At 39.8% G+C, this 13,034-nt stretch overlaps 1 protein-coding gene across 1 annotated transcript in view; it reads right to left on the bottom strand.

Moving 5' to 3' along the window:
• Positions 1-1,730: 1,730 nt before the first annotated feature.
• LOC130558559 (G patch domain-containing protein 8) overlaps positions 1,731-13,034 on the bottom strand; it is a 76,259-nt gene continuing 64,955 nt past the window's right edge. Inside the window, exons 3-4 of the mRNA XM_057341038.1 lie at positions 6,368-6,498; positions 1,731-5,824 (exon numbers count right to left, since the gene is read on the bottom strand). Coding sequence (XP_057197021.1) covers positions 2,539-5,824; positions 6,368-6,498 — 3,417 coding nt within the window. The 3' untranslated portion in view covers positions 1,731-2,538. The remainder of the gene's footprint in view (positions 5,825-6,367; positions 6,499-13,034) is intronic.

Raw genomic sequence — 13,034 nt, 5'->3', positions numbered from 1 at the left:
AACAACGGCGGTAACCCTTCACTTCTATTGTACAAACCAATCCAAGTGGTTGTTTAGTGTAATCTCGTTGTGGTCGTTTAACCCCGTTGTTTAGTGACTAACATTCTTTAACCCTCTGGGACTCTTCGTTTAGGGTCACACTTGGCTCCTTCGCGGTCAAAAGTGACCGAAGCCTTAAAAATGTAACTCTTTTTAATGTAATACATTTTTGTTTAATAATGTTTTTTATTTCACATTTTTAGAGAATTTGAAAGTACTTATTAACATTTCTGCAATAAGTATTGGCCATTTTTACCCACTGAAAACAATAAACAATTCTTTAAAATATATTTTTTAAAGAATTTTTCAATAAATGCATTATTTTAGGTTAATTTATCATTTATTTGACAATTTTTGATTAGAGGCTTCTGGTTGTAAAACCCAGGTCACACTTGGCTCTTGTAACGTTTTTCAGGAAAATTTATGTAATACATTTTTGTTCAAAATATTTCTTATTTTGCATTTTGAGAGAATTTTATGGTACTAATTAATATTTATGCTATAATTATTATCCATTTGTCTCCCCATTGAAAACAATTTTTTTTTACAATTGTGTCATATATTTTAATAAAAAATGTCAATTAATTCAGGTTAAAACAGATACCAGGCCGATACAATCCAATCTTTGAAAAGCAGATTAGTGCCATCTGGTTGTAAAAAAAGTAAAAACGTGTAATGGCATGGTGTAACTTCTAGGTTCCTGTGTGTGGGTGTGTGTATGTGCGCACGTGTCTGCGTGCATGTGTGTGTGTCAGAGAGAGAGAGAGAGAGACTCTTTTGTATTTTTATTTAACTTATTGGTTTTATTGAACATATTCTCAAAATTTATTGAGTTATTGCAACCTTACCAGTTCATTTTTTTGAGTGTGTGCGTCTTTATTTTGCACTCCTGATATTTTAGAGTGTCACCCCTTGAATGCTGTGCACTTTTTTTCTGCACAGTGGCTGATTCGTAGTTTGTACCACCAAAAGTTTTCATATTTTCCAATGTCGGTCATTTTCGATCGCAAAGGAGCCAAGTGTGACTATTTTTTGTGACCCTTTAACATATCTGAATCATGTCCATAATTCTTTTGTGTGTTCACAGAGCTAATATGACAAAAGTGTTCAATTGTCATCTCATTCTGATGAAGCTACGATTCCCAGAGGGTTCAAATATCTTCTTTGTGTTCTGCCGAAGAAAGAAAGTCACACAGGTTTGAAATGACAAGAGGGGGTGTAAATGATGACAGAATTTTCTCTCAAGGTGCCCATCCAACAGAACGCTAACTTTCCTTGCGTCATTCCGTACATGCTCAACACATTTTGAGTTTGGAGATATGAATCACCAATCCATTAAGTGCCAGTGAGATGCTTGCCAGAGCAGACGATTCGTACCGGAGAGAGTTAATTAGCACAAATGCACAGTTGTGTTATTGGGCCACTGCTGGCAATGAGAAGCATCATTAACACAAAGTCCCAGTCCTTCAGATCTGAACAGAGAAGCGCTGCTCATTTGAAACGAATGTGTGTTAACATTCCGTTTTTGATACCTTTTTTTGCCATTTTCATGAGGGTTTGAAGCGGTAAATGCCAGTTGAGCCACAAACCCCCTCTAGGCAAATGCCAATAGCTCTTTCCTGTCTTCTCAAGTTTAAAAGTCCTGAGCCGTAAAGCCTAGAGTGCAAATCTAGACCGTAAAAGCACAAGTAATGACAAAACTTTAATTTCCTTAAATGACATTTAATTTATTATGACATTATCATACAGATGAATGTATGTTCAGCTCTACCAAAATAAGAGTGAATAAAAAGTGCCATAAACATGTACAGTATGAAACGATCAAGTGCCTGTTATTTGATCTTACCGTACAAAGTATGAATAGATAAATACAGTTCAAGATATTACACTTTGAATAGATTGTAAAACATTATTGCATGTCCACACTAACAGCTGAGCTTGTCAGTATCCAAACGGACTCTACCCTACTTAACAACACTGAAAAAATGATCGGGGTGAAACGTTTAGGTTTTCAATTCAGTCACCCAAAGACTCGCATGCTTTATAATCTTCTCATTTTGCATACTCTAAACTTGAATGAAAACTGTTTCTCATGTACACTCTGCTTGGTCAGTTTCACCCTGACCCTCAGGCCTGGATAAATAAAACCCTTTAAATAACTCGCTTGGCAGGATAACTGTAAAAATATGCAGATTATACATATTACTAATTGAAGAATGCATTAATGTTCTCATTTGACTTCATGTTATAGTCTGTTTCAGCCAACCGCTGAAAGGGCTGATAATTCACAGTGCGCTGAGTCCAGTGAGGTTCAGCTCTGTAATGCGAGGTGTGTGAAGAGTACAAAGTCAAAATTGCCCTGTTCTTTGAGTCGGTCAGCACTTCAACACACAGATGAAATAACAAATCACTACTCAACGAATACTTTGGCTGGGAGGAAAAACTAATCATGACCCACTTAATGTCAAAAATACTTTTCCATTCGTAGTCTAAACAAAACTAGCTAGTTCGTTGCTGAAGATCCTGACTGTGGAACAGGGAGTGAAGTAGGGGGTGGATTTGCAAAGTACTGGCGGCAGCCATTGGTATTGGACTGAGCATTGTGGGGAGTAGAGCGGCGGGCGGTAGTGGTCGGAAGGCCAACCCACGAATATGATGATGAGGGTGAACGGGGTGAAGGGCTGAGGCTGGGATCAGGTGCAAGGGGTGAGCTGCCAGCACAGTGGCGGGAGATGCCGGAAAGAACGCAGGGGGAAGCGGGGGAGAAAAGTGGGGCTGGGACAGGGAAGGATGAAGGGGAAGGAGGGTAACAGGGGAAGAGGGCGATGGCTGGAATATAGTGTATGGTAGACAGGCTGACTGTGTGTTCTGATTGGCCGGTTCTGGAGTTGGTATGTGGCTCATGTCCACTGATGTTTGTTGGATTTCCTGTTGCTCCTGAAGGTGCTGTTGCTGCATGTGCTGCTGGGCCTGAAGTTGGAGTAATCTGTACTTTTCAATCTCTTCTTCTGTAAAGGTGATTGGTTGCTCGGAAAGGGGAGGAGTGGTGCATCTTGCACAGTGGATCCCTGTTGTTTCCACTTTGCCGTCTTCTTGGTCTCCAATGTCACGTTTTTGTGAGGCAAAGCTGTCTGGCTTTGGAGCCGTACAAGCTTCTGCTTTGGAATTTTGCTCTTCTGTGTGCTGAAGTGAAGCTTTTTGAGGTGTAATTTGTGGATTTGTTGTTGTTTGAAAATGGTTGCCAGTACTGCCACTTGCAACTTTATTAATCCCCATTTTTTTCGCTCCTTTCTTAATCGAGGGGAGTTTACCTATTAGAGGAAGGGAAAGAGCACCATTCGCTTTCTTTACTTTAACTTCATTCGCAACCAACGTGCACTGGTCTGTAGATGTTTGTGTAATATCGCCCTGCCATGAACTTGATTTTAAAGAATTTGGCTGAGCTGCAATTTTATTTGGTGCTAATGAAGGTGAATGAGTTTCCTTTCTAAGAGGAGAGTGGGAAAACTTGGTCTTGACTAATCTTTCTGCAGAATGATTGTGTTTTTGGCTCTGTCTTGAAGGAGATGGTCTGGAATGATGCATCCATTCTCCACTAATATCAGAAACACTAGTGCTACTAGTCAAACTGGGGCTAAGAATGGACGCTGGTTTGTTATACCACCTGTCTTGACTTCTCTCTGGACTCGACCAGGAATATTCTTCTCTCTCCCGGTGCCTCCTGCTTACAGGACTGATATTTTCAGACCACCAGTCCCTGATATCATCTTGAGGTTCAGGACTGTCATAGACTCTATAAAACAGCCTGCTATTGTCTTGAATTCTGTGCTCTTTGTTTCTTTGCTCCTCAACGAATCTTTTGTGCCGTCTGATGTTGTACTTCTCATTCTGATCTGGGTTGTTACAAACTGCTGAATATTTCCGTTTATCATAGATGCATAAGTCTGTGTAATCCCAGCAGTCTCCCGCATGCTCGAAATCTCTGAAATCTCTGCACGGGCTGTCAGAAATGTGCCTGTAGCTGTGATAAGGAATATTTTGAGAGGAATTTCTAATGCATGATTTGAGCCGCCCGTGTTCCTTTCTCCAAGGCTTTGACCTTGGTGATGTGGAGCGTCTCCTCGGGTGGTACACAGGCCATTCTCCATCCGAGGTCATGTCTGACAGTCCACTCCATGACCCAGATTTGTCACTGTTGGGAGTCGAGGCATCGTCCCTCTTAGACTCATAAGTGTCGTCATACCAACGATAATTTTCTCTTCCTGTTGTGTAGTGAAGAGAATATGGAAAAGGCCTCCCCCTCACCAAATGCAGCGCAGGCACCAACCGCCTCACCGTTTGACATTTCTTCCTTTTACGTGCCGGGGCGGAAAGCGAGCTTACGATAATGCTTTTCAGGCTGTGCTCTGGGGTGTCACTTTCATTTGAAGTCTCATCTCTCTCTGATCTCCTCTTCCCAAGCTTGTGCCTCCTCTCGGAGCGTGGTTGCTTGTGTTGTGACGTGTCAGTTGGGGCGCTTTGGAATTCAAAGCGTCCTCCGGCTTCTGTTTGTGAGCAGGTTTTGAGTGCTTGCCGGCTCCTGACAGCATCTAATTTACGCCTACGAGTTTTCCCCTTTCTCATGTGTTTGGGTCTCTTTGGTTTTAAAATGCCTAATTTATCTCCAGGAACATTCTGTGTTTGTGACTCTGCTCTGTCATCGTGGCCTGCGAGTCTTTCGACACCGAACTCCATATCCACGGGCTTTGTGCTCTTTTCTTTGCCCTCCCTGTGTTTGAAAAAGCAGCAGAGCGGATTACAGCTGTAAGATACGCGTGGTTCGTCTGAGGTGTACTGCACGAGTTCAGAAGGCCATTTTAGTGTATTGCCCTCCTTGCTGAGCACGTTTAGGAAAGAAACCGGAGCCTTACTGCTCCAATCTGTTTTTTCATCCTCGCAAACCGGGTGGATGTTTTCCGTTCCCTTTTCTCCATTCTGCATAATATCCTGTTTGCTGTTTTTCTCGGTATGTTGGAGTGAGTCTTTGTGCGTCTGGAGTTGGCTTTGGGCCATGGTCCCCTGTCCATCTGTGTAAACACTAGGGCTGGGGCATTCTTTCTCCTCTGATCCCCCATAAGCCCCCTCTGCCCTGGGTCTCTGCCCCCTATCAACCAATCTGTCCTCTGAACCAGCTGGCTCCCCATTTGATCCAGGACCGTGTGTGTCAGGACACATCAGCTTCTCTGGTTCAGTTGTGCTGCAGTTCAGCTGAATTTCAAGGCTCTCCACATGTTCCGTTTGTGCTTTTATTTGTGTTGTTTGAGAGTCCCCATCTGCCCAGCCCAAAGCTGGAGGATCGTGTGATGGATCGGCGTCATCATTACAGGGGGTCCTCGGTGAGCTCGAGCAGGACCAGAGGGCCTCCAAGGCAAGTCTCTGCCTGTGGCGCTTGAGCTCCAGGGAGTCGCTGGCCTCTTCGAGCCCATCGCTAAACACAGATGCACACGAGTCAAGCTTCAGTTGAGCTCGCCTGGAGAAACAGAACGAGACCCCTGCCCTGGGGTTCCGGTGTCCTGCTAAGGTCTTCGGTGGTGAGGAGTGGTGTTTTTCATGGCAGGGTTGCTGATGTGCGAGCACACGAGAGGAGGACAAACCCTTTAATGAGACGTCTGTGGAGATGGGACTTGTGGCTTGAACTGAGGATGCAGGTGGTTCAGTGTGAAACTTGCAACTTCCATTGGAAGAGGTTTTAACTTGATCCGGATCTTTGATTGTAGATCTTAACTTTGGACCTTTTCTGTCGTCACTGTTGGCAAGAACACAAAACACTGTAATTAGACAGTTTGTCAATAGAGATAAGATGTAAAATAAAAGAATATTCTTATGGATTGTGGGTAGCAATAACTCTCAATAAACGTCAAAAGACTCAAATTATGTTTTGTATATTACAGTATTTTTTCCCCTTGAGATCCACATATAATGTTTTTATGCAATTTTCTACTCTTTCTCTAGGCCCGAGATTGAAATAGTCCTTTAGGAAATACCCCTTTCACGGCTGTAATGATGTAAAAAAAGATCAGCTTGCATTGTGACATGATCACCAAACAGACTGAAGTTTCTGATTCTGAATCAACAGACATGTAAATGTTGATGCTAAACTGTTCAGCAACTAAAAAAAGAGTTTTATAGTCCATCAAGCTCTTTGATCTCACATGAACAAGGGAGAGTCCTTAAGATATGACCCTTTAAGATGGCTGCATTATAAAAAGGATACACTTACCGCACTGTATGGCTTGGTACAATCAGAACAGATTGAGCAAAATTATGTATATATACAGTATAATTTTACCTTTTACACTGCTGCTTCCGCTGAGCGAGCTGGTACAAACGTTTCAGATCTCTTTTCTGCTTTCTCTCATCTTTCCAGGACTTGGAGGAAACATTTCTTGCAAATTCTCTCTGCTTCAACTCCTTCAGCCTCTGTGAGACAAAACAGGCAAAGACAGTGTTAAAGTCAACAAAATTGTTTGTTGACAAAGAGTTTTTTAATTTTGTCTGAGACGAGATGCAACACGATGATAATTGAATGATTTTAATTAAAGCCGTTGATGAAAATATGGCAAGAGAAAAATAACAATGCAATATCCCAAAACATACAAGCAGGAAATATAACGAAAGCTTGAAATGCACGGTGAACTCTGAAGTTTCATTTAGAATGAGTTCTGTTAGACCCTTTAGACTCCATTAGGAAAAATATGCTCAATATGTCAATATCCAATTCAGCAAATATCATCTGTGGTCATTGCAGAGTACAGCCAACTCTTTCTACAACAGCCGTTAATAGAGATCCCATCAATTCTCCACATAAAAGGCACAGACCACACCACTGGATGCCTGTCTATTTATCACTTCATCCCTTAAGGGCAGAGGAGAAAAAGATCGAAACAAAGTCAACAGAAAATCAGCAAAGCCAAACTACAATCCCAAAACAATAAAAGTGTCAGCGGCGTCTAGATTTGTTCGGCGGACGTGAATAGAGAAGTCACTTGAACACAGCCAAACGCTTTTGACTTCACTCAGAAGGGAAATAAAAAAGCAAGCCAATGAAAATGTAACAAACTTGTTTCAGCCACCCCAACCGACCCTGCCTCCTTCAGGGATCCCGTGTTCTCTTCTTACTGCCAGTGCACAGGTGTTTCATTTACTCTTGTAATAAAACACATTTACACGTTAAAGTAAGAAAAAACCTACTGTTGTCTTTTATTGGCCTCGGCTAAAATGTGCTATGAGCTGCCAATGGTGTATGTCATAAACCTAAAGCACCTTAGTTTTCAAAACGCTTTCATTTTATGATCACGCAAACATTACATACTGAGAAATGTTGGGTGGGAATGAGCAGAGTGCCAGAAGGAGGACAGTTTCTATCTCCTGCATGGTGACAAGCCTGACAGGAAAAGAACTGTGTATCTCCGAGAAGTTAGCAAGCTAACTCCCAACAGAGGCTGTTGACTTTACACAGCAAAACACATTAATGATGCGGCTTCAAGGAGGCAGGGAGCTGCACAGTGGAAAAATGATAAGTAAACCCACGTTTTCAACGCAAATAAAAATATATGAAAAAATACGCAACTTCCAACCTATGCTATAGAGTAAAATAAAACATATTTTCATTTTTAATGCAGTAAAGACATTACTGATGTAATATTGTGTGAATGCCTTTCATATATACTCAGCCTTCGATGAACATGATTTTCTGCTTAATGACACAGAAGGGATGTGGGAGAGAGAAAGAGAGATCTGATTATCTGAAATGAGCAAATCCCTAATAAAAAAAAATTGAGATTCACTTTGTGGCAGTCACACTAGCACACATAAAATTTAAAAATAAATGACTGAAAGAAAATAAGAGATAAGACATTTCTAGATTTTTACATGTACTTATCATAATTAAGGCAGAAAATTAAACCAAAATAAAGTTTTATCCAGAAGACCCTCACAAACAGATGACTGCTAGATGAGCTGACCTAATGACATCACTCAGGCACTTGAAAAGAACTGCTGTAGGAAATGCCAAAGGCATTTAAAAAGTTTGACTTTCCATTTCTAACCAAATATATTTCTCCCCATCTCCCCAAGTGTTTTTACTCTTCAAGATGCAAGACACATAAAATGCTACATTTTGTGGCTATAAAAAATGAGAAAGTCCGCTTTTTTTCTCATCAAATGCTACTTTGGAAAGCTCTACTTTCTCTCTATCAATCTTTTTTCATAGCCTGTAACCAATATAACGTCTATGATGGAATAATGTGTTTATGCTATTAAACCCATTCTACGGCTTCTGTGACAGATAAAGCACATCGGATGATCAGCCGCTAATGTTGATGAGCATGTCTAAATGTCTCACTCATAATTAGCTTGGAATAGTTTCATATTCATGTTGCCCTATTTTTTCTCCTTTTAGAACATCATTTGAAATTTCAAATGAAGCATCTGCCTCATGAATAACTGACAGAAGCGGAAGAACAAAAGAACGTTTGAACCCTCCACCGAAAAATATATTTATATAACAAATAAACCAATGCCCTAAAACGTACAGTACACGCTTTAGCTGACCAAAGGAACTTGAAGATTCAAAAACCTTTAAATCATACTTCTATTTTCTTTTAGCATATTATAAAACTAGAAATCTAGTGCTGAATCAGTCACTGACCTCAAATGGCAAACAAACACTTGAACACCGAGTTGCATTATGAGAGTAAGATGTGTAGCGATGCTCTTAGTGACCTCTGACCTCAAGTCCATTAAATCAATTTGGCTGTGTGCTAATGAACGCTGATGAGTTAATCAATGTAGGATAACAGAGTTTTGTCTTTGTGTGACGTCTAAGGATAGACCCTTTAGTGCATTACTGATGTGTGTTTTTACTACACTGTTAAAAAGGCTATTTGGACACTTATAGACCACTTTAAAAGACGTAAACAACGCTGGTCCAGAAGAACTTCCTGTTTCAGTTTTTTAACACAACAGAACCAACAGAACATACATACCTAAATTTAAATGTTAAACAGATATTATATATGTAAATACATAATGAATAAATAAATTAAATAAATAAAAAAGCTCAAATAAAAAAAAAGAAAAAGGAAGTACTTCTGGACCAAGTGAATCCAAAAGAAACGTAGGAGCTAACTTACAGTACATAGTATCGTTACTTTCTTTCTTTGATATCTGCTTCTCAAACACTCGGCCAGTGAGAAAACAGACCCCGAAAGGTTTTACACTGCTAGTAAAAATCCTAATGATAATAGACCTTATAGGAATTCCATCAAAATGTACAAGTTTAGTTAAAGACCTCACACCAGTGATATAGAGGCACTGTGGTAACTGAGACCGATGTGCGAGGCATTTTAAACACTTCAAAGCTGCAAACTGCACATACGTTTTTCAGCAGCTTTTCTTTCCATGGTTAGTAAGAAAGCAGAAAGCAGAAACCAGGCTTGTTTCTTGGTGGTGCATGGAATCCCTGTAGGTCCTGTAAGCATCATCTATGCATGTCTCATTTCTATATGCTGTTCAGGGCAGTAAGAACAAACAAGCTCATGCTTGAACAAACAAATAAATAGATGAACGAAAGAGAAGAAAAAAACAGGAAAAACAAGACCCCTAAATGCACAGCATTAGTTGGTATGTAGAATCCACGTGTTTCATCCTGGCATAACTCTGTTTGAGTCGCGTATAGATCATTATTTTTAATCCGCGGGGTTTGCCGAGGTGCATATATGTTTGTGAATGTCTCTGTGTTTCAGAAATAATGCTTGTTTTCTTTGGTACTGTGTCTTTTCTATTGTGTTTGTGTGTGGGAGGCCTTACCACTCGTCTAAGATCATTTATGTTGATGCTGGCAAGTGAGTACACTGCTGTTTATTATGTTGCTAATTGTTTCGCCTATTTTGTTTCTTTCTCCGTTGTATCTCCTCTCGCTGATATGCCACCAGGTTATTGTTTAGACTGGCATCTGTGGTGCTGAAATATTTACTGCTTGACTGCAGATTCATGTTTTTCCATTGCGGCTGATTTTCATATTTTTCAGAAAGTGTTACGATTCAGCCCCTGGCAGTCTAGTCACTGGATGTCAAGCTTCTTCAACACATGCGGTGCAATTAGCGCCTGATTAATGGTGCAGTAATTTAGAAGTATGCGCTAATAAAGTTATTTCAGCTAAAATAAAATTTCCAATATATTAATTAACTTGTTTAGTAGCCACATAGTAAGCGACATCATGTTTAGACCAATCATTACTGCGAATTATACATAGACATAGTCATGTTTTGATTACTTTGGTAACGCAACATGGTCCTGTTTTCATTCATCTTTAAACTTTTCAATGTAAATACAACTATAATGCATCTACATTATCTATCAATGAGATGTTAGCATTAAGTTTTAGTTCTTAAAACTTCAACTTTATTTCCTTGGGTGACGTTTCCAAAGTAGTGTAGTCTACTGCATACATTAACATCTAACCTGCTTGCCGCCACACCAGTCTCTCCTACGCACTCTCATATTAAGGAACGTATATTCAGACAGAGTCCTGGCAGAGATACTGCATTAATATATTGTCTTGTCTAGAGTTCACGTCAATTTGTACATAATATCACAACCTTGCGCAAACACAGGGTCTTATGAAAAATGTGGTTTGAAAACAGAGTTGAGTCATGACCGCATTGTCCCACGCTTTACTTGCCAGAAGAATGAGTAATGTCCTACACAAACAACATATGACCTGAGCATTAAGCAGCATTCTATCACAGTAACACATTTAACAGGCACCTCACTCACCAATGAGTCTCACGCAAACAAACGCAGGCGCAATTTCACTGTGAAATCTGGTTTGACAACTGACACCAACTGTGAACTTAGATATTAGCAGATTTGCCATTTTAGCACTGAGACATGAGCAGACTGCTCCCTACTCGGCTGAAACATCTCAGTCCACCTTGCAGAGCCTAGACGTAAAAGTGTCACCTTGTAACATTTCACCAGAAACAGCTCCAGTAAGTGTTGGCTTTCTGTCTGCTACTTTAGCACAAATTTGAAGAGTCAATGTGGTTTGTCCGTTCAGTATAGATCAGGTCATGGAGACAGCTGTCTTCTTTACAGACATCAATGCCAATCACAGCCACCTTGTTCAATTATGTAACTCTATTGGAGATCTTGCTTCAGAAGGAATAGTTAAACTCGTATTTTGCATACTTCAGATGTTCCAGAATGAAAAGGAAATTCTTATTTAATTTTTTTAGAATGTAAGACAAGTTTATTATTATTTTGTAAATAATTAAGCTGATGCAAACATTCTATGTAACCAAACAGTTCTTGGCCACCATTGGTCATCATTTTGACAATGGTAGTAAAAAGTGCCCCGGAACTGTTTGCTTTCCCACATTCTTCAAACTTCTTTTATAAAGAAATTTATAAAGCACATTTTCCTACTATGGTTGACAATGGTGACCAAGAACTGCTTGGTTACAAGCATTCTTCCAAATATCTTTCTCTGTGTTCATCAGGACAAAGACATTCATACAGATTTGGATCAACTCAAGGGTGAATAAATGAAGACAGAATTTTCATTTTTGGGTGAACTGTTTGTTTAATGGTTATTATGGCAATTGTATCTGTTTTAATGGAAACTACAATGGTCTCTGAAGGTCTCTACGGGTAATGTGTTGGACTGGTGGATGTTATCTGGCGATGGTAACTGAAAGAACACCTTTAAATCCTACTGAAACAAGGCCCAAAACACACTTCAGAAAAGGATTTTGTAATGGTTTTAATGGTTCATAATGGTATTGTAATGGAAGCCATTAGAATTTGTATTAAATCTATTAGAATTTCTGTGGTCTCGTCTGGCGATCCCAATGCTCCAAGTCATAATTAAACATCTAAAATGATCTTAATTTGTCTACTTTTTCTGAGAGGTGCACCTTCGTCTTTCCTAATACAAACTGGATGCGTGTCCATCGGAAGCAAAGCGCTTGCGCGTCTGAGGTTTTGATTTCGGTTTTAAAACATGCAGGATTGAGAAAATAAAGTGCGGGACTGATGTTAAGAAAGTTATTAAAAGAGATAAAGTGCAGGACCTGATTGATGCGAGTTATGAGAGCTCAAAAAATAGTTATTAAGAGCTTTCATAAAAAATCAAAGGTCAAAAAGCAGATCCAAGCAATACAAAAGTAATCTGCGCGGATCCTGACGACATAATTTATTATGAAGCGAATTGATCGGTCTCTAATACAATTATTAAATATCATCTGTAAACTACAGCTTCTGCGACTGAAACTTCGGACGAATATCAATCTCACCTAAGAAGGGCAGGGCTCTAGAAGTGGAAATTCAAAAGAGAGATTGGCAACTGTCTCTCATAACATACCCGTTTCGATCACACGGGCAAACTGAATAATATATATCAACGCCATTTTCTATTTGACAGACACTTTGCGTTCGTCCCTTTCAGCAATGCTTTTCACAGGCGCAAACATGACGTTAAGAACGCGTGATTGTGGCCGGCCAAAGTAGCGATAAAGACAACGCTGTTAGCTGTTATCTTGATTCTGGTTGGCCAAACGAATAGGTGCTGGACCAAAGACGTTTCAGATGCTCGAGAGTAGACGCTTAAGACCCCCCCACACGAAAAAAAACTCTTCGGATTTACACGATTCACATAAATGACCTATTTTTTATTCAAAACGGTAAATTTCGCCAAAAAGCGACCAGTTTGCAGGTATGTATATTTCTCAACATATTCCTTTCCAACATTTCACCAGATATAATTATTTTTTACACTATTTGTACACTATTTTTTACACTTTGGATTACGAGATGCAGTAAACAGGATGTTACAAAACATTCATTTGGGCATGCTTGTTCCTTTCTGTTGCATTTATTCTGTCTACAAGCCTGTAGTTTTAGTTGCTCTGTACTCTGACTTAACTAAAACCACCTGTGTATGCATATGATTA

The sequence above is a fragment of the Triplophysa rosa genome, linkage group LG8, assembly GCF_024868665.1.
Source record: "Triplophysa rosa linkage group LG8, Trosa_1v2, whole genome shotgun sequence".
In the NCBI taxonomy this organism is placed as follows: Eukaryota; Metazoa; Chordata; class Actinopteri; order Cypriniformes; family Nemacheilidae; genus Triplophysa; species Triplophysa rosa.
This window is presented reverse-complemented; position numbering and strand designations above follow the sequence as displayed.